The 21,506-nt window shown below is 56.4% G+C and overlaps 1 protein-coding gene across 1 annotated transcript in view; it reads left to right on the forward strand.

Moving 5' to 3' along the window:
* The window catches only part of LOC133345990 (protein sidekick-2-like), a 306,122-nt gene that overhangs the window by 272,054 nt on the left and 12,562 nt on the right, over positions 1-21,506 (forward strand). The window contains 14 exon segments of the mRNA XM_061557213.1: positions 89-265; positions 898-1,034; positions 1,873-2,020; positions 4,076-4,216; positions 5,416-5,597; positions 7,189-7,304; positions 12,171-12,366; positions 12,542-12,640; positions 15,135-15,326; positions 16,164-16,285; positions 19,497-19,606; positions 19,863-20,013; positions 20,635-20,989; positions 21,198-21,313. Coding sequence (XP_061413197.1) covers positions 89-265; positions 898-1,034; positions 1,873-2,020; positions 4,076-4,216; positions 5,416-5,597; positions 7,189-7,304; positions 12,171-12,366; positions 12,542-12,640; positions 15,135-15,326; positions 16,164-16,285; positions 19,497-19,606; positions 19,863-20,013; positions 20,635-20,989; positions 21,198-21,313 — 2,242 coding nt within the window.

The raw sequence follows: 21,506 nt of genomic DNA on the forward strand, positions 1-21,506 counted from the left end.
GTGCACGCCACCGTTCAAATAACTTCCAAAGTGAAAACGCACATCGGAACGTGTGCGCGATTTGTCCGAACCTGTTATTATCTTTCAGGCACGTGTGGGAGAAGGATGGGGCGCCCTTGAGCGTGGGCTCCGTCGGTAGGGTCTCGCAGAGCCCCGACGGCTCGCTCGTCATCGCCCAGACGTGGTCGGGGGACATCGGCACCTACGCCTGCCGCGTGACGTCGCTCGGAGGGAACGACTCGCGGAGCGCTCGGCTGGAAGTGAGGTGCGTCGCGACGCCACGCTGGCGCCCGACACCCGTGCGCTGGCAGCTGATCGCTCACCCCGTGATGATGGCGGCGGCGGCGGCGGTGCTGGTGGTTGAACTGATTTCGCTGGTGGTGGCGGTGCTGCTGGTGATGGTGGTGCTGGTGGTGGCACTGGATGTGCTGGTGATTCTGGTGGTGGTATTATTATTATTATTTTTCATGGTGGTCGTGATGGTGGTGTTGGATCTGTTGGTGCTGATGGTGCTGCTGGTGGTGGCGGTGCTGCTGTGATGGTGGTGCTGGTGGTAGCACTGGATGTGCTTGTGATGCTGGTGATGCTGATGGTGATATTATTGTTCACGGTAGTCGTGATGGTGGTGTTGGCTCTGTTGGTGCTGATGGTGCTGCTGGTGGTGGTGGTGCTGGTGGTGGCCCTGGATGTGCTGGTGATTCTGGTGGTGGTATTATTATTATTATTTTTCATGGTGGTCGTGATGGTGGTGTTGGCTCTGGTGGTGCTGATGGTGCTGCTGGTGGTGGCTTTGGGACGCCTTCATCCAGCAGCGTATTGATCATGGCTGCTGCTGATGGTCATGATGATGATAATGGTGATGATGGACTCACGCCGGCCTCGTGCGTTGCCCTGCAGGGAGCTACCGCACCCTCCGCAGAACCTTCGCGCGCGGCAGAGCGAGGAGCGGAGCCGCGCGCTCGAGCTATCCTGGGTTCGCCCGTTCGACGGAAACAGCCCTCTCATCCGCTACGTGGTGGAGATCTCGGAGAACAGTGCGTGCGGCGCCGTGCCACTTACCCACCCACTCACCACTCTGCAGGCTACAATGACACACCCACTCACCGCACTTCAGACCACAACAACACACCCACCCACTCACCCACCCACTCACCGCACTGCAGGCTACAACGACACACTCACCCACTCACTCACCACACTGCAGGCCACAACGACACACTCACCCACTCACCCACCCACTCACCGCACTGCAGGCCACAGCGATGCTTCAACACCTGCACTCTGGAATTCCCTCATCGTCTCTTTCCCCCCCAAGCTATCACAGTAATAACCCTGCTCAATTCACGACACGCGTTATCTGTTGTACTTCAGTGAAAACTCATTATGCGTTCCTGTGGAGCATTTCAGTTAAATGTGAATATTAGCAGAACTCCGTTCTGTCTCCACACGTTAATCCAATATTAGCCCACAGGCCTATCGCCTTTCAAGACCGCCAATTTCCACAGCGTCAGTCGTATAAGCGAGCAAACTCTGGACTGGTTTTATACCTTCAATAGTGCTGCCTTTCGCTGGCCACTTAGCATTTTGGGCATTTGGGCCTCTTAAGAACGGTGAAAATAACACAATCACCACTGAGGAATTGAGAGGGACCACTGGACCTGGTTTCTCCCGGCATGAAAATACTTCCCGGGCCGCCGGTCGATCCGGCGGCACAGCCGCAGCGAGTGGTAAACTTGATGTGGCGTGCCGGACGCACGCCAATCTGTTTTGATGGGTCCCCCCCGTTTTACCGGCGAGAGAGGTGTGCTGAGCGTATTGACCATGCGCGCGTGGCGGCTCACCCCACCTCACCCCGTGTCTCCCCCCACGCAGACTCCCCCTGGATGGTTCACCTCTCCAACGTGGACCCGCAGGCCACGCGCCTCTCGCTCACGGGGCTCGTGCCCTCGCGGACGTACCGCGTGCGCGTCTGCGCCATCAACGACGTCGGCCGCGGCCAGTTCAGCAAGGAGACCGACAGGTGCGGCCGCACGGGGGGGGGGTCCACGGGGGGCCCACGGGGGGTCCACACGGGGGGCTCATGTTGGGCCCACGGGGGAGCCGTGGGGGGCCCATGGGGGCCCAGTCGCCGAGCTATAAACAAGAGGGGGGGACACTGAACAGGTAGGGGCGCCGTTTAATTTCTTGCAACGGGGCCCTGGTCACCACCGCCACATCCTCCGCGCTGTGGTGAAGTCTTTGTCGCGTCGGGGAGCAGTAGAACGAGTGGGTTTGCTGCGCTGCCCACCACGTAGGCCTGCAGCTCGTGGACATCCAACCAAGAGCCGTCCACGCTCAATACGGCTTGCGTTCCGAGATGCGACGATTGTGGGCGATTGGGTAGAATGTATTTAGATCATGCCGTCATTGTCACGATCTAATCCGTAATTCACCGGCCTCTACTGACCAGTGTGATGAAGTATGGGAAGAAACACGGCTCCCCACCACCGACACCGCGTGGGAAAGCCTTCATCCAGCGGTGGATTGAGAAGGGGCTGTAAATGATCGTCATTCATAAGTTGGTCTGCGGTGCCAAATTGAAGATAAAGAGGCTGCGGTGGAAGTGGTGAATAAGACAAGCAACGTGTAATTATACACCGTCACGTTCATCGCCGACAGAAAAACACGATAGAATAACAAATAGATGCAGCGAGGCTGTAAATACAAATGCTCCTGACTACAAGGCTGGCTTTGTAAATTCTAATTATCGTGCTTATCTACATGGCGAGGTCTGTAAGTGACTGCCTCTTGGCTCAGAGCGTAACCGAGCTGCGTGGTGAATAATGGTTCACGCGAGCCCAGGGCTCCCTCCGACGACCCGAGTGATCGCTCGCCCTACCGGTTATCGGTTCCATTACTCGACTAACTAGGTAATAGTTGGGGGTGGGGGGGAAGGTCACGGCCTCTGCTAGCACGCGTGCCGCTGAACAGGAGGTGATGGGCGGGGCTTGGTGACGTCAACGGCCTCGTCGTCGGCCGCGTCACTCTGGGCGTGACTTGTGGGGGGTTTCCCGCCTTCAGGAGGCAGGCAGGGTGTGTGGACGGCCCCCATTTGTAGAGGGGCGCGAGAACTCAACCACAACAAACAATGTCGGCGGTCGCACTTCCCCCCCCCCCCCCCGCTTAATCCACTCATCATCCCGGGGCCACCCCTCCCTCCCATAAACCTCCCTCCCTCCCTTCCTCCCATCACCTCTCATCAACCTCCCAGTTGATGGGTGCTGCGCCCACCGTAAGCCTCGAGCGCCGGCGGGGCAATGTCACACCGATGACGACGACTACGACGACTCCGGTCCCCTTGTCGCGTTGGAAAGGCCGCGCCCGCGAAGCAACGCGCTGGCGTGCCGGAGCTCGTCGTCACCTTGAGCGTCGTCGTCCCGACGTTTAGAGCGAGACGTCAGCCTCGCGCACTCACTCACGGGCCCTGTCGTGCACGCTTCCATGACACACGCTGCCGTGCAGCAGGGGGCACTGCAGACAAATTGATTGTTGTACCGTACTTTCAATGCTCCCGCATCGATGCTCTCTCCCCCCCCCCGCCTTCACCAACACCGCACTGACCGGCGTGGTGAAGCACGCTCAAATAATTACCGCCTCCGCCACCCCGCCATCCCCACCACCACCGTGTCCCGCGCGGCGTGAGAAGGCCCTCATCCAGCAGTGGATTGACAAGAGAGCTGTGCGCAGACAATGCAGCGCAATGAACGCGCCGCAATCCGAGCGTGCAAAGCGCGTGACGACCACGTGCCGCGGTTTACACGGTAACAACGCAGGGCCGTACGCGTGGGCGCCGTGGAGGCTGCCCCCCCCCCCGTCTCCGCTCTGCTCGCTGCTGCCGATTGCTCTTGACAGGCGGCGCGCGTTGTCTCGCCTTGGCGCTGTAAGTGGGGCCGGGTTAGATGGGGCAGCGCTGAGACCGATGTGGGTCGTTCACTCCCCTCCTTCCTGCTCTGCCTCATCTCCCCTCCCTCCCTCCCTCCCTCTCTCGCCCGCTCCCTCCCTCCCCCCGTCTCTCCCTCCCCGCTTCAACCTCAAGGCTGACCCTGCCGGAGGAGCCCCCCGGCGCCCCCCCGCAGAACGTGATTGCAAGCGGCCGTACGAACCAGTCCATCATGATCCAGTGGCAGCCGCCCCCCGAGAGCCAACACAACGGCGCCCTACGCGGTTACGTCATCCGGTGAGTGAGACCCCGCTGGCGCGTCCGCCGCCCGTTGTGGGAGGTGCGCGGTTCGAATCCGGAAGACTGGCCCTGGTTAATACCGCGGATGTACATTCCGTAAAATAACCACGCGCCTGGCTTCATTCGAAACGAGTGGGCCACGGTGCGCTGGCATCACACGATCCATTGTCGAAAGATTCAATTGGGATTGCACACAGCATGAGCAGCAGTCATCGCCCCCTACTGGCAGACTAATGCCTGCTTGTAGGCCAAGTGCTGCTTCGCTGTGTGCCACACAGGGACATCTGCCACTTGGGGGGGGCCCTTTCGATCGAGTTGAGATGAGATGTAAGTCGCGTGTCCAGCGTTCCGAGACGCCGCGGAGTAAAGAGCGTTCTACAAAATGAACAACGTTCGTTGTCATCGTCGTCATCTCCTGTCTGTCGCTAGTCGGGAACCCAGCTCCTAGCCCGCTCTACACGATCCGTCCAGGATGCGCAGCGGCACGGTGAGGTGGCTCCCGACTCGGGATGGGGGTCGACTCAATCCATCATCCCTCCGGGGTCGATCAATTAGTTCCCCTTCGTGGGGAAGGCAACTGTGGTAGAAATGTGTATGGAGAGGGTCGTCCCCCCCCCCCGCCATAGGAATGTTGAATTTCCACCACTGCCTCTGCAGATATGTAAATGGGAGATGGGCTCCAATGCCTAATTTTTTTGCAGCAGCTCACTTTGTGCATCATGAGATGGTGTACAGACTCTGTGTGAAGCCACATTGCGAAATGCCCGATGCAGTGTATGAAGTGGATCGTAATCATCATCGTCATCAGCCATGATCAATCAACTGCTGGACGTAATAATCCACCTGGTTCCTGCACAAGAGCCGAATTCGTCGCCGCGTCTCCTCCTCCTCCTCCACCATCACCTCTTCTTCCTCCTCCGCTCCATCGTCGCTGTAAATGCAACGTGATGTTTTTGCAGCCTCAGACGGAGCATTGTCATAAATAATTAGCTTACGAATTACCTTCATTTGAAAAGTTCAAACGTAATTGAGTAATAAATAGGAGAAAGATAATTACATTTGAATCAAGTATTTGAATAGGAAACCACTTCTAAAACAATTACCTGCTTGTATGCCGATGCGCGGTCGATGTCCGTTGAGTCTTGAATGTCGCGAGCGCTTTATTTATTTATTTCCCTATCCCTCCCCGCTCTCAGCTACCGCTTGGCGGGGCTTCCCGCAGACTACCAGACGAGGAACATTACGGGGGCAGAGGTCACAACCTTCCTGCTGGAAGAGCTCATCGTCTGGACCAACTACGAGCTGGAGGTGGCGGCGTTCAACGCGGCCGGGTTGGGCCCGTACTGCGCCACAGTCACCGAGTGGACGCTGCAGGGAGGTACGCGCCCGCACGCAAACCCATCTCGGCGCTGTCCATCACCGCGTTCTCCCGATTGTACCGGAATTTTCTCTCCTGTATATTCAAGCACTAGCTGATGGTCGAGCAGCTACATGTGCGGGTGTGTGTTATGACTAGATTCGTATAACTTTATTCATTCACATACCGTATAGCCCCCTTGCAACTATGTCAAATGATCTTGTTTAGCACGGTTGGCAATGTACGGTGTGAAAAAGTTCAACATGCATACATACAACCTTTGTCCTGGGTCTCACCCCTGGATGTGCATGAGCCTGTGATGCCCATAACCTAATTGAAATTATTTTCAGCATTTCCTTTTGGTGGTTAAAATAAGAGCCACTCTGTGAGCAGACTACAGTGTTCTTGGTTCTTTCGGTAAAGTCACTTCTACGTGACTTTACCGAAAGAACCAAGAAGACGAATCCCTGCAGTCACGAAAGCTTTACATCGAAATCAGACTACAGTGGTTGCTTTGCGGAGAGAGAGAGAGACTGGACCTTGCCATAGGCACGTGGAGTTGCCACATCTTGATAATTGGTTCTTTACCCTTCTATCTGGCAACAAAACTGACACCTTTTTGCAAGGAGTCATGTTTGCATAGACCGCAATACCTGCAGTCATAATACAAACAAAAGAACATAACTCTGATAATATGTTCTTTTGTTTGTATTATGACTGCAGGTATTGCGGTCTATGCAAACATGACTCCTTGCAAAAAGGTGTCAGTTTTGTTGCCAGATAGAAGGGTAAAGAACCAATTATCATATTTTTACTGGCAAATGAGGTCCCCATAGTGTAGTTGCCACATCTTGCTCAGGGCCGCCAGTGGAGTTGAGTGCCGCCCCACAAATGTTTGAGCCGGGAGACATTTCGCGAATCCAAGCGGGCGCTACTGCTCCGTGCTTCTCTGCGCACTTTTCAGTTCTTGTTCCAGAGTCTTTGTCAATCTCTCCCTGTTTCTCATCGACTTTTATTAAAGCCGGTGCTGTTCACAGGCTTCTCTATGGAAGTTCTGTGCCACGCAGAGTATTTGACTACAAATATGTAATGTACGGATCGTTTCAAACGTATTAAAGGCTCTTACAGACATATCGCAGAGGTATGTGACATGGGCAATTTATATATTGTACGAGGTACTGCAGATGTCTTATTAAAGATAAAATGTATGTCGTCTCATCCACGGGATTGTACGTGCAGACACAAGCGTTCTAATAAAAGCTCTCGTTTTTGGCAGCAGTGGCGGCGGTGGTGGGGGCAGTGGTGGTGGTTTTGGGGGCAGCAGTGGTAATGGATGTGGTGGGGTCAGTGGTTGTGGTGAATGTGGTGGGAGCGGTGGTGGTGGCGGTGGTGTGGGCAATGGTGATGGTGGTGGTGATGGGGGCAGCGGTGGTAGTGAATGTGGTGGGGGCAGTGGTCATGGTGGAGTGGTGGTGGTGGTGGTGGCGGTGGCATTGGCGGTGGGGGCGGCAGTGGTGGTATCTGTTGTGGTGGTGGTGGTGGTGGCGGTTGTGGTGCCTCGCCGTGTTTCACTCTCGGTGGGATGTTCCTCGTGCGGTTCTGGCGCGCGCAGTGCCGACGGTGACGCCGGAAAACGTGAGGGTGGTGGCGCTGAGTTCCACGGCCCTCAAGTTCACCTGGTTTCCACCAAACCCACAGTTCATCAACGGCATCAACCAGGGCTACAAGGTACAGCAGCAGCGGCTCCCTCCCCAGCTTCCCCACGCGTCTACCAAGCACCGGCTTTATCGCCACGGCATTTATGTCGATAAAAGCCAAAATGTGGATTATATCCGTTCTGAAAAGTCAAACCCGAGATTTAGATTTCAGTTGCGTCTGCTTTACCGGTTGTGTTTATTTCCTGTCTGGGGCTGCTGCTGCTGATGCCGCCTAATCTTTTCGCTGTGAAATGCACGCGGCCTCCAATGGATAGTTTTAAAAGTTGTCGGCACAAGCTGTGCTCAAGTTGCAAAAGGCTTGCTGCAAAAAAAAAGGTCACTAATCTTGGGGCCCGTTACAGGACTTGAGCTCGCAATCGGTGGGCGGTGGTGACGAGCTCCGTCCGTGCGGTACGCCATTGATTTACAGATGGCTCTCGGGGAGTAATGAGCGGACGCACGCCGTGAATCGGCCTTCCCCCCCCAGTCGCGACAAATTAGGCGCCGTGCCCACTGATAGATGCTCCCTCGCTGTCGTTCTCAGTTGCCTCAGTGGCACCACTCAAGAATTCCCCTTTTTGCTCATTTTCAACTCAAAAGACCAACGTGAAAGAACACGTGTTGTCGCTGCAGACTGCGAGGGAGAGCGCGCGAGTTGTGGATGCCGTTGCTTTAGAACAACAGCGCTCAATGGAGGTGCGTGCCAAGTGGCTGCAGAGTTCAGTGTGGCATCGCCAGGGCTTCACTTCTCACCGATCAGTTTCTGGGTCAGCAACCGCAGCCACAATGAGAGGGCATGGTGGATGCGGTGTGCCGTGTGTGGAATCATTTTCCAAGTTGCTGACATGGACCAGGTTATTGGGACACCCCCGAAATTCTAATGCATCCATCCATTAATTCAGGCACAAATACATTTTGCCATTTAGCAATTCATCAATTTATTTATGCATCAATTTTCAGTTAATTCATCCATTCCTTCATTCATGCGTTAATTCATTGATCCGTGCATCCAATTATGCGTTCATTGGCGCGTTGATTTATTCATCCATTCATCCATCCATTGCTGCCCTTCAACTATTCCTTCGCGCATCCATTCCTTCACTCAACCGTACACTCATCCATCCGTGCGTTTAGTTTATGCCATCCTGGCCATGAAGTAGAGGCCCTGAATGCAAAAATTATATGCAAACGATATGCATGGGTATTTCACGACTCCCCTGCATCGCGCAGATACACACGCGTCTCGTGTCTGTCACCCAACCAATAGCCACGGGGAAGCTACTCGCCAGTAGGTCTCCCCCGACTTCCACAGCGTGGTGGTTGCCCCCTGACCTGGTACTCACCCCGCTCCGAACCCGGTACCAACCCGGTACCAACCCGGCTGAACTAACAGCCCTGGGGGTCTCGTCGTGTGAATGGGGGTCGCTGCTGCACCCGCTGGTGTGCTGTGGGTAAGGCGTGCTGTGGGTAAAGCGTGCTGTGGGTAAAGCGTGCTGTGGGTAAGGTGTGCTGTGGGTAAGGCGTGCTGTGGGTCAGGTGTGCGGTGGGCAAGGCGTGCTGTGGATAAGGCGTGCTGTGGGCAAGGCGTGCTGTGGGTAAGGCGTGCTGTGGGTAAGGCGTGCTGTGGGTAAGGCGTGCTGTGGGCAAGGCGTGCTGTGGGTAAAGCGTGCTGTGGGTAAAGCGTGCTGTGGGTAAGGCGTGCTGTGGGTAAGGCGTGCTGTGGGTAAGGCGTGCTGTGGGTAAGGCGTGCTGTGGGTAAAGCGTGCTGTGGGCAAGGCGTGCTGTGGGTAAGGCGTGCTGTGGGTAAGGCGTGCTGTGGGTAAGGCGTGCTGTGGGCAAGGCGTGCTGTGGGTAAAGCGTGCTGTGGGTAAAGCGTGCTGTGGGTAAGGCGTGCTGTGGGCAAGGCGTGCTGTGGGTAAGGCGTGCTGTGGGCAAGGCGTGCTGTGGGTAAAGCGTGCTGTGGGTAAAGCGTGCTGTGGGTAAGGCGTGCTGTGGGCAAGGCGTGCTGTGGGTAAAGCGTGCTGTGGGCAAGGTGTGCTGTGGGTAAAGCGTGCTGTGGGTAAAGCGTGCTGTGGGTAAGGCGTGCTGTGGGCAAGGCGTGCTGTGGGTAAGGCGTGCTGTGGGCAAGGCGTGCTGTGGGCAAGGCGTGCTGTGGGCAAGGCGTGCTGTGGGCAAGGCGTGCTGTGGGTAAGGCGTGCTGTGGGTAAGGCGTGCTGTGGGTAAGGCGTGCTGTGGGCAGGGCGTGCTGTGGGTAGGGCGTGCTGTGGGTAAGGCGTGCTGTGGGTAAGGCGTGCTGTGGGCAAGGCGTGCTGTGGGCAAGGCGTGCTGTGGGTAGGGCGTGCTGTGGGTAGGGCGTGCTGTGGGTAAGGCGTGCTGTGGGTAAGGCGTGCTGTGGGTAAGGCGTGCTGTGGGTAAGGCGTGCTGTGGGCAAGGCGTGCTGTGGGTAAGGCGTGCTGTGGGTAAAGCGTGCTGTGGGTAAAGCGTGCTGTGGGCAAGGCGTGCTGTGGGTAAAGCGTGCTGTGGGTAAAGCGTGCTGTGGGCAAGGCGTGCTGTGGGTAAAGCGTGCTGTGGGTAAGGCGTGCTGTGGGTAAAGCGTGCTGTGGGTAAGGCGTGCTGTGGGTAAAGCGTGCTGTGGGTAAGGCGTGCTGTGGGTAAGGCGTGCTGTGGGTAAGGCGTGCTGTGGGCAAGGCGTGCTGTGGGTAAAGCGTGCTGTGGGTAAAGCGTGCTGTGGGTAAGGCGTGCTGTGGGCAAGGCGTGCTGTGGGTAAAGCGTGCTGTGGGTAAAGCGTGCTGTGGGTAAGGCGTGCTGTGGGCAAGGCGTGCTGTGGGTAAAGCGTGCTGTGGGTAAAGCGTGCTGTGGGTAAGGCGTGCTGTGGGTAAGGCGTGCTGTGGGTAAAGCGTGCTGTGGGTAAAGCGTGCTGTGGGTAAGGCGTGCTGTGGGTAAGGCGTGCTGTGGGCAAGGCGTGCTGTGGGTAAGGCGTGCTGTGGGTAAGGCGTGCTGTGGGTAAGGCGTGCTGTGGGTAAAGCGTGCTGTGGGTAAGGCGTGCTGTGGGCAAGGCGTGCTGTGGGCAAGGCGTGCTGTGGGCAAGGCGTGCTGTGGGTAAGGCGTGCTGTGGGTAAGGCGTGCTGTGGGTAAAGCGTGCTGTGGGTCAGGCGTGCTGTGGGTCAGGCGTGCTGTGGGTAATGCGTGCTGTGGGTGAAGGTGTGCATGTTTGGGGGAAGGCGTGCTGTGGGCAAGGCGTGCTGTGGGTGAAGGTAAAGCGTGCTGTGTCGTGCTGTGTGCAAGGCGTGCTGTGGGTGAAGGTAAAGCATGCGGTGGGCAAGGCGTGCGGTGGGTGAAGGTAAAGCGTGCTGTGTCGTGCTGTGTGCAAGGCGTGCTGTGGGTGAAGGTAAATCGTGCGGTGTCGTGCGGTGTCCTGTTGCCTCCTTGTCCCGCCCCTCCGCAGCTCCTCGCGTGGGAACGCAGCCGCCCCCACCACGTTTCCATGGCAGCAAAGCCTACGGTGGCCATCTTTGTTCTGTGCTTTCTCTCCCCCTTGCCTGCTGCTGCTACGTGTGCCAGTGGTGTGCATGCCCTTGCAGTAACCTCTACCGACTTCTCACACCTCTCCCTCCCACCACCACCAGCCCCCCAACCCCACGTGTGGCCCCCAGAGTGCATCTCCCGTTGGCACCGCTGAGAAACCGTAACGCCGATTGGGGAGCGGTAGCGTAGCGGTTAGTGCGCTGCGCTACGAACCCAGTGACGATTATCTGAACTGGTTCTAGGCCTCCTCTAGGTCGACGTAGCCTCAAATGAGTACCTGGTACAGCACGTAAACATCGCCACAAGGGAGACAAAGGCGTCCTCGTGTACCTTACCTGCCTTCATAGGTGCTCGCTAACAGCACTTGCCCCGATAGCCTGTTAATGACTATACGGGGAAGCCTTTGTCTTTGCCTGTGTTACTAACCCCAGCGTGGCCGCATTAAGCCTCACCCCCACAGTGTGCGCACGTCACGGAATAAGGTGTGAAGCGCTGACCTGCACCCTGATGATTCACATCTCTCTCTCTGTGTCTCTCCACATCTGCACGCACAATCCCATCCTCTCTCACGCCGCACCCGATGCTCTCACCTCCACTTGGATTTCTCGGCTTTGGAAATAAATAAATAAATAAGGAAACCCACCGAGGAGCTTTTAACCTTGATGAGTCGAATGCTGCCATTAATACGTTGACATTTTATCCTATTCAATAAGCGCCAGCTGCTTGCGCAATAAAAACCTGCCCCACCCGTGAGATGCCACTTCGCGATTGAGTTACATTTTTACAGAATCGCCGCCCGCTAATTCGGCCTTTCTTTTGTCACGCGATTTAGATTTTTTTCTTTTTTTACAAAACGTTGACAGTAAACGATCGCATCATCAAAACGTTTCGCTCTGCGATTCTCCAGGGTGATCGCGTTTCCATTTCCTTAACGAACAGCGCGCACGAGCAGCCTGGGCGGGAGAGAGAGCGAGCGGCGTTCGCGTCTGGGGAGAGTGGGGCTTTGGGGAGGGAGGGAATCGTGGCCGCCTGGGCGAGAGGAGGTCACGACCCTGCAGCCCCCTCGCCCATCTCCGACGCTTGCACAGAAACCTCCGTGGCGAGACTTCCACGCGGCAGAAAACTTTTCACATTACGTTTTTATCGATCAGTATTTTTTCCCGCACCTGCCTTCATCTTTTCCTACCGAGCACCGCCTCTCCAGGCACACCGCGCGTTTAGCGCGCGCGATTGCCGAACGTGCCGCGTGCGACTCCCAGCGTGTCGACTCGAGTCTAAAGCACGCGCGCCAACCCCGCCGCGTGCCATGCCGCGCCCTCGGAGGTTTGACTAAGCGCCGCGTGTGTGCTTGCGTGCACGTCCGGTCATGCAGCTGCTGGCCTGGCCTCCGGACACGGCGGAGGAGGTAACCGTGGTGACGGTCGCCCCTAGTTACCAGGCGCCCATGCACGAGGGCGTGCTCACGGGCCTGCGCAAGTTCACCGAGTACCACGCCGCCGTGCTCTGCTTCACCACGCCGGGCGAGGGGCCGCGTAGCGCCGCCCGCCTCGTGCGCACCCTGCAGGACCGTGAGTCCCTCCCTGCCCCCGCTCCTTCGTATTTGAAAATGCGTTGAGGCGCCGGCCCGGCTTTTCTGAAAGCACCGTGGATCATCCCGGCCAAGCCGGGACCTCTGGCCGCGTCGCGTGCGCGCCACGCCGCGCCGGCGTCGCCGTGACCGTGTCGTCTGCGATTCTCACACAGGGCCTGGGCCGGTGGGACGACTCAGCTTCTCGGAGATCCTGGACACCTCGCTGCGCGTCAGCTGGCAAGAGCCGCGGGAAAAGAACGGCGTGCTCATCGGTCAGTCGCTCGGCGTGCGCCCGCCACGCCGTTTGGGAAGAGTGGGGGGCCGGCAGGGAGCGCCGGCGGTTGGTGGCGGCGGTGGCGGCGACAGGGGTCGGCGCTCCCCACGTTGGAGAAGTCGCAAAGCGTGGCCCGTGGTACCGCACGTCCCCTCCTCCGCGGCACAAGCGCGGTGTCGATTTATTTTACGTTAGCCGAGAGGACCACGCGGCTTTGATCACGCGTTTGAAGTCCTTTGGCCAATTGGATGACTCGTATATCTATGCGTATATATTTTAAATGTATCTCCCAATATTTTACAAGCATTGCACATGCGGCGTCACGGCACAAAACAAAGAATCCGTTTGCGTCTCTCGCAGAGCAGTGCAACCCTAACGCATCGGGGAACGGCCCGCTGAATTGGGTACCGCAGAGCTACCTTTCGGATTCCGTCAGATATTCGCTTCGGTCTGTTAAAGGAAGTTGCGTTGAACAACGACAACAACAACAATTACACAAACTGCCTTTGTCCGCGGATTTTTTTTCTCGCTGGGTCTTGCCATCGCACGTCTGCACCCAAATCACTCGGCCGCTTAATCCCCACGCCACCGAGTTCCGTGGTCCTTACTCTCCACGTTGTTGCCTCCGCCGCCGCCGCTAGCGGCAGCCCTTGACAACCGCAGATGGCCGTTGCGGCTGGCCAGCTGCTTGGTCACATGCTGTAGGGGACGACGCGCACACCACCAACAAGGCGCCAAATCGGCTTGCCAAATCGGCATGCCAAATCGGCGTGCCAAATCAACCGTAGCCACACACCTGTCTGTTAAGGCCCCGTCTGGTGCGCTTGGGCCTGCGTTGAGATGTTAGGGGCAGTGTCACGTGACTCCCAGGCTTCCTGTGCTCACGGCTCAGTCACCATCACCGTACCGAGTCTTCACTGCGGGTGGTGGCTGTGCACGTGGCCTGTAAGCCAACGCCAGTGGAGTGTTTCAGTTTCCTCCCACAAGTATAACCACTCATTAATTGGTCGATAGCACCTTCATATATAGAGGACCGGTTCACCGCGTGGCTGCTGCTGCCCTTCTCGCTCGTCTGTGATTCCTCCTCCTCATCGTCGTCGTCCTCCTCGTCCTCCTTCTCTCATCTGGAGCCCAGCAGATGCTGTGCGGCAGCGTGTTACGAGTTGAACTATCATTGTTATTATTATTTAGTGGAAGTGACGGTGACAGCCATGGGAAGCAGATATAATTACCCCAGGGCTAGAGACTTTTTTAGAAGCTCAATGACCACGACGCCAGCTCTCGGGCCAGTCGGTTCGTGCGAGTGGTGGAGACAGCTCATTTACCCAGCAAAGCCTTGCCGAGTCTCAGCACTCATAGTTTTGACAGGCGGAGGCAATGATTTCTACGTAGTTTCCAATTGGGTAATTTGGTGCGATCATTTATTTTTTTATTTGAACAAATTCGGCAAACCGTGTTCAATCCACGACCGCGGCAAAAAATCAACGGCGAGAGAAATACAAAAAATCGCGGCCGCCTCTCCTGCCCGGTGAAGTATGGTCGAACATCCTCCATGGCCAACATGGTGTGAGGGTGGTAGGCTTTCATCCAGCAGTGGATCAGAGAGAGGCCGCATTATTTTTACGCAACGTCAGACACGCAATAGAAATTGAGAGCCGACGTGGTGACCCAGCGCCCCCTCGTGGCGTCTCTGCCCACGTGACAGGAGCGGCTTGCCCTCCGGGTTAGAAAATTATTTTAAAAAACTCTCCAGTAGTGTAACGACTGTGGGTCATCCAGAAGAGACCGTAACAACGTATGACGACGCAATGCCCCGATCCACAAATACATCGCAGCGATACACTCGGCTACTCCTGACGCGGGTTATCCGGCGTGACCACCTCGATGTGAAACTGGAGCTGTGTGCCCTGCATCGACATCAGCAGCCGTACGAAAGCAGAAGAAATATCATATTCTTAGGTTTTTTCGGTAAAGTCACGTAGGTAAAAAATCAAAATTAATAAAAGTAAAATAAAAATAAAAGAATCCTTGGAATCTCTCATTTACTTGATTACAGCAAGCGTGCTGTGACGGTTCCACCTGAAGACGGAAGCTTGTGTTGCCTCCGAAACGTCGTGATTTTTATTTTATTTTTATTTTACTTTTATTAATTTAGATTTTTTTTACCTACGTGACTTTACCGAAAAAACCTAAGAATATGAATACTTGCAGTCACGAAAGCTTCAAATCTAGAATCAAAAGAAAATTGTCCGGAGTCGGGGTTGCGATCCTCTTTTTAGTTTTGTGTCCTGTTTTCACCACGTTGTTTGTGCACTGAGCCCAAACGTAACATTGCCATACAATGCATAGACGCGAAGCGTGTACGCATTGTATGGCAGCCTTGCCAGGAGCGGCAAACGCGCCGTCTCTCTCTCTCCCTCTCTCTCTCACGGTCGCGCCACCGGAGCTCCACGTGCGATCACGACGCCCCTCCGCGACCCCTCTCCACACAGGCTACCGCATCTCGTGGGAGGAGCACAACCGCTCGGACACGCGCGTCACGAGGTCGCTGCCCAACGGCACGCTGGAGCTGCTGGTGACGGGGCTCACGGCGCTCACCACCTACACCATCGAGGTGTCGGCAGCCACGGCCGCCGGCCAGGGCCCCGTCTCCTCCTCTACCATCTCGTCCGGCGTGCCCCCCGGTACGGCGAGACGCGGCGCCCTCCCGCCGTTACGTGTCGCTGGGGCCTGCCTTGCACGCACCCCGTTGGGTTTGCTACGTCGGCTGAGCCCTGCTGTGGCTCGCACAGACTTCAGCCACCCCCATTCGATGCCAGCGATGCGGGTCTATAAAGACTTTATGGTATCCTGCAATAAAGTTCAGCACATTGCTGGTGCCAGATCTCGGTACGGATCAATTCCTGCCAACCGAACACAGACGTCAATTCCCGTACCGTCCTGCCTAACCTGGACAGGTGGCAACCCTACCCCCACCTCCTGGTCCATCATGCCAGCCTTAATCGGCGCTCGCTAACAGAATTTGCCATGGGCAATCTTAGTAAATTTGTGTAATCTCGTGTCTGCGACGCAAAACCATGTTTTTGCGTCCATTCTAAGGCGCAGTGAGCACGTTGCGGAAGAATCACTTGGCTGTGAGAATTGGGTTGTGATGGTTCGTATTGATTGGGTTCGGAGTGGGTGGTAGTGTGGTATTGTTGAGTGGGGGTGGGTGGGTGGGTGGTAATGCAATGTGGTGGTGTTGGTTGAGAGTGGGTGGGTGGTGGTGTGGTGGTATTGGTGAGAGTGGGTGGGTGGTAGTGTGGTGGTTGAGAGTGGGTGGGTGGTAGTGTGGTGGTGTTGGTTGAGAGTGGATGGGTGGTGGTGTGGTGGTGTTGGTTGAGAGTGGGTGGGTGGTAGTGTGGTGGTGTTGGTTGAGAGTGGGTGGATGCTGGTGTGGTGGTGTTGATTGATTGGTGCTGGTGGTTGTGGTGAGTCCGTCACGTGTGCTGACTCACCCGCGCTCGCGTGTGCCATCGTAGAGCTGCCCGGAGCCCCCACCAACCTGGCCATCTCCAACATCGGGCCGCGCTCGGCCATGCTGCAGTTCCGCGCCGGCTACGACGGCAAGACCTCCATCAGCAAGTGGAGCGTGGAGGCGCAGGTGGGGCCCGATCGCCGGGACGCGCCGTCCGAGGGGGGCAGCGCCGGGGAGCCGAGGTGGCGGCCAGGCTTTAGGCCACCTTGCGTGGACCCCATAAAATCGTGCTTTTTAAAATCCTTTATATTAAGTTCGCTTGCTTGCTTGCGCGCTTACGACCGTGCAAATCTTTCGGTCGTTTTTTAACCCACTTCCCGTGATCCAATCGAGCTGACATTTTGCACACAGACTCGTTGTGCGTGACAATTTATTTTCGTGAAATTTTTTTTCCAAAATTTTACGCTTTTTAGGAAAAAATGTATTATATTTAATTACCAATTGCTTAATGGTGGCAGGCAATCATCTGACCCATAAGTGGCAGCCATCTCAAGCCAGAGGACGAGAGGACTCTAGCCGCCACGCATATAAAGGATTTATAGTGAAAAACTTTGTTTTTACTAGTACATTTTTTCACGTTGGTGACCCGTGCGTTGTGAAGATAGGGCCATTACCCAAAACGTCGGCTTCCGTTTACTCCTCCTTTTCGAGGCGGCGGTAGTATTTACGGATCTTGTCAGGTTTTTCGTTGTTTTGGTGGCCCAGGTGCTGGTCTCTTTGAATTTGTCGGTGGGCTGAACAACAAAATGTACTCGAAGCAGGACAATTGAATCGATCTCAGAGGCGGCTCTGTGATATCCACTTCCGTTGGCTGTCCTCTAATGCACTCCTCTCCAGTGTGTTTGTGTTCATTGGACGATGGCCACCAATCAGATGGCGTCGTGTGAACAACCGCCACAGAAATTTGTTTACACAAGAGAGGTTACGCTGAATGTGTGAAATGTACAAAACACTGCGGTAATGCAATTGTGATTTATACTCGCACATTAAGGCATTGACACGGCGAATGTTGCCAAATGTGTTTGCCAAAGCTAATGAGTTCTGTGAATCTATATTCCACGGCTGTGTCTCCATCACCAAAAACAATTCCAACCCAAAATAGTCTCATCAAAATAATCTCCAGCCTTAACAACCCTGCTTCTTCCTGCACAACCCTGCTTCCTGCTACACAACCCTGCTTCCTGCTATACAACCCTGCTTCCTCCTACACAACCCTGCTTCCTACTACACAACCCTGCTTCCTGCTACACAACCCTACTTCCTGCTACACAACCCTGCTTCCTGCTACACAACCCTGCTTCCTGCTATACAACCCTGCTTCCTCCTACACAACCCTGCTTCCTACTACACAACCCTGCTTCCTGCTATACAACCCTGCTTCCTGCTACACAACCCCGCTTCCTCCTACCCAACCCTGCTTCCTCCTACACAACCCTGCTTCCTGCTACACAACCCTGCTTCCTGCTACACAACCCTGCTTCCTGCTACACAACCCTGCTTCCTGCTACACAACCCTGCTTCTTGCTACACAACCCTGCTTCCTGCTACACAACCCTGCTTCCTGCTACACAACCCTGCTTCCTGCTACACAACCCTGCTTCCTGCTACACAACCCTGCTTCCTCCTACACAACCCTGCTTCCTCCTACACAACCCTGCTTCTTGCTACACAACCCTGCTTCCTGCTACACAACCCTGCTTCCTCCTACACAACTCTGCTTCTTGCTACACAAACCTGCTTCTTGCTACACAAACCTGCTTCCTCCTACACATCCCTGCTTCTTCCTACACAACCCTGCTTCTTGCTACACAACTCTGCTTCCTGCTACACAACCCTGCTTCCTACTACACAACCCTGCTTCCTGCTACACAACCCTGCTTCCTGCTACACAACCCTGCTTCTTCCTACACAACCCTGCTTCCTGCTACACAACCCCGCTTCCTCCTACACAACCCTGCTTCCTGCTACACAACCCTGCTTCTTGCTACACAACCCTGCTTCCTGCTACACAACCCTGCTTCCTGCTACACAACCCTGCTTCCTGCTACACAACCCTGCTTCCTCCTACACAACCCTGCTTCTTCCTACACAACCCTGCTTCCTGCTACACAACCCTGCTTCTTCCTACACAACCCTGCTTCCTGCTACACAACCCTGCTTCCTGCTACACAACCCTGCTTCCTGCTGCACAACCCTGCTTCCTCCTGCACAACCCTGCGTCCTCCTACATAACCCTGCTTCCTGCTACACAACCCTGCTTCCTCCTACATAACCTTGCTTCCTGCTACACAACCATGCTTCCTGCTACACAACCCTGCTTCCTGCTACACAACCCTGCTTCCTCCTACATAACCCTGCTTCCTGCTACACAACCCTGCTTCCTGCTACATAACCCTGCTTCCTGCTACACAACCCTGCTTCCTGCTACACAAACCTGCTTCCTGCTACACAACCCTGCTTCCTCCTACACAACCCTGCTTCCTGCTACACAACCCTGCTTCCTGCTGCACAACCCTGCTTCCTGCTACACAATCCTGCTTCCTGCTACACAACCCTGCTTCTTGCTACACAACCCTGCTTCCTGCTACACAACCCTGCTTCCTCCTACACAACCCTGCTTCCTCCTACACAACCCTGCGTCTTGCTACACAACCCTGCTTCCTGCTACACAACCCTGCTTCCTGCTACACAACCCTGCTTCCTGCTACACAACCCTGCTTCCTGCTACACAACCCTGCTTCCTGCTACACAACCCTGCTTCCTACTACACAACCCTACTTCTTCCTACACAACCCTGCTTCCTGCTACACAACCCTGCTTCCTGCTACACAACCCTGCTTCCTGCTACACAAGTCTGCTTCCTGTTACACAATCCTGCTTGCTCACTCGAGCCTCTGCACTCCAAACCCACCCCTCCCCCTGTCCACTCGCCCTTACATTCAGGGCCACCCAGAGGCCCCTGCAGGCTGGCGGCTGAAGGCCCCTGCGGCTGGAGGCCTGGGGCGGAACCCCACATGGGGCAAAAGAGCCAGGCCCTTTGTGTGAGGCCCCCGGGGCAAGTTGCCCCCTTCCCCCCCCCCACCCCACTTAACTTACCAGCTTTTTTGATGGCTCCATCTGGAGACTTCACTCCCCCCCCACCCTTCACCGCTGCAGTCGTCACACCGCCTCCCCCGACGTTGCCCCTCGCTCGTGCCGAGCGCCTCGACGGGCGGTCGCTCTGAGACGCGCTCTGCACGGCCCGCGCACTCGGAAACCTCGCCAGGCCCTGCCGGCGCTTGCGATGGCGCTTGCGACGTCGCGGCGCCAAGTCTGACGGTCGCTACCCGCTGTGCAGGTGGGCGTGGTGGGCGACAGCGAGGAGTGGCTGCGCCTCTACGAGCTGGACAACGAGCCGGACGCGCGCTCCCTGGAGATCCCCAACCTCACCCCCTTCACCCACTACAGGTCGTCCGCTCGCCCTGCAAACACAACTGTCGCCCTCTCCCACCGTACGGGGGGCTGCGGGGCAATAGTCGTTAGCGAGCACCCGTCAGTGGCACGGTGCACGAGTTGCTGATGGGTGCGGCCAGCGCTGGCGCGGCTCGGTAGTACACTGGAAAATAAATATCGTAACCCCTGAATTGGTCGACCGCCGCACCTGATTAATTTGTTTTTTGTTGCTTCTGTTGCTTTTGTCCGACGCGACCACTGCGTGCCACAGATTCCGGATGAAGCAGACAAACATCGTGGGCTCCAGCCCGGCGAGCCTCCCGTCGCGCACCATGCAGACGCTGCAGTCCCCGCCGGACCTGGCGCCGGCCAACCTGACCGTGCGCACCGCCAGCGAGACAAGCCTGTGGCTGCGCTGGGTGGTGCGTGCTGGGGGGCGGGCACACTGCGCCCACACGGCAACCACAACTTTGCCCACACCGTGCCCACACGGCAACCACACCGCTCCCACACCACACCCACACTGCGCCCACACCATGCCCACGCCTCGTTGCACTGATAACTAAGAGCGGACAAAAGGCTCGGTTACTTTTGTCACCGCGGGAAGAATGAAGTTTGACCTGAAGATACTTGAAGCAGCTTCAAGTGAAAACCTCGCAGCATCTAATCACTGAATGTGGTTGTGTGAATTGTTCTTCACCTCACCAGCGAGGTGAAGCAGTGTGATAATTGGCGCGTTGCACGCTTGTGCACGCGACAAATTTAATTTGTTTGACTATGTCGGGCGGTGGAGGGGTTTTATAACAACAACAAAATTGGCCAGATCATTCCCGTGTCCTCACCCAAAAATGTACAATGCATCGCACTAAGTGAATTGACTAAACGAAACCTACAGCCTAAGCCTCGACTAGTGTTCCACAGGGTGTCCTCGATCAGACTTAAGACTAAAACTGCGACTCGGGATACGAAAGACGCTGACTGAACTAACGGCCGCTGTGCTCGCGACTCGCCGTGTCTCCCTCCGACCCCGGACGCCCGCGCAGCCCCTGCCCGAGTTGGAGTACAACGCCCTGCCGGAGTCGGTGGGCTACCGCGTCCGCTACACGAGGCTCGGCGTGCCGCCATGGGGCCCGCTGTCTACAGTCGCCCGGCCCGGCGACGCCGAGCCGTGGGCCGGGGTGCTGGGCCCGCGCGGAGAGGCAGAGAGCGGCGGTGGCGGCGGTGCCGGCGGCGGTGCGGAGCCGGCGCTCTTCACGGTGGTGGCAGACCGGCTGGAGAGGGAGGTGACGCTGGAGGGCCTGGAGGAGTGGAGCGAGTACCGCCTCCAGATGCAGGCCTTCAACTCCATCGGTCCGGGGCCATGGAGCCCCGAGGTTAGGGGTCGCACGCGCGAGTCAGGTGAGCCTCCTTTTCCCTCCGCCCCCCCCCCTCCTCCCCCCCTCCTGCCTCCTCCTCCAGCGTTGCGTGGGGCAGCCGACCGAATTAATCTAGGATTTATGTATTGACCAAATTGCTGCCGATGGCATCGGGAAGGCCTTCATCCAGCAGTTGTTAGATCATCGCTAACGATGATGATGACACGGTGTCTCCTCGGCTGCACTTGCAGTGCCGTCGGCGGGGCCCGTTGCCGTGACCGCGAACGCCACGACCCCCACGAGCATCACCGTGAGCTGGGGCCCTGTCCCCGAAGCCGAGCAGAACGGCCTCATCCTGGGCTACAAGGTGAGAAGTCGGTGCTGGGGGAAGGACAACAAAAGAAACACAAAAACAAAAAACAGCCCCAAATAAATTATCTTTCAAACTAGATGGCTGTAAAATTACATTGCTCCAGTGGCTTTCTAATATCGGAAGGGGGAGTGGGGATAAAGCTGGTGCGTAACGACAAACAAACACGCTCGCTCCCTCACCGTCGCGC

Source organism: Lethenteron reissneri, chromosome 3, assembly GCF_015708825.2.
Source record: "Lethenteron reissneri isolate LAM-NWPU_2019-01 chromosome 3, ASM1570882v1, whole genome shotgun sequence".
In the NCBI taxonomy this organism is placed as follows: domain Eukaryota; kingdom Metazoa; phylum Chordata; class Hyperoartia; order Petromyzontiformes; family Petromyzontidae; genus Lethenteron; species Lethenteron reissneri.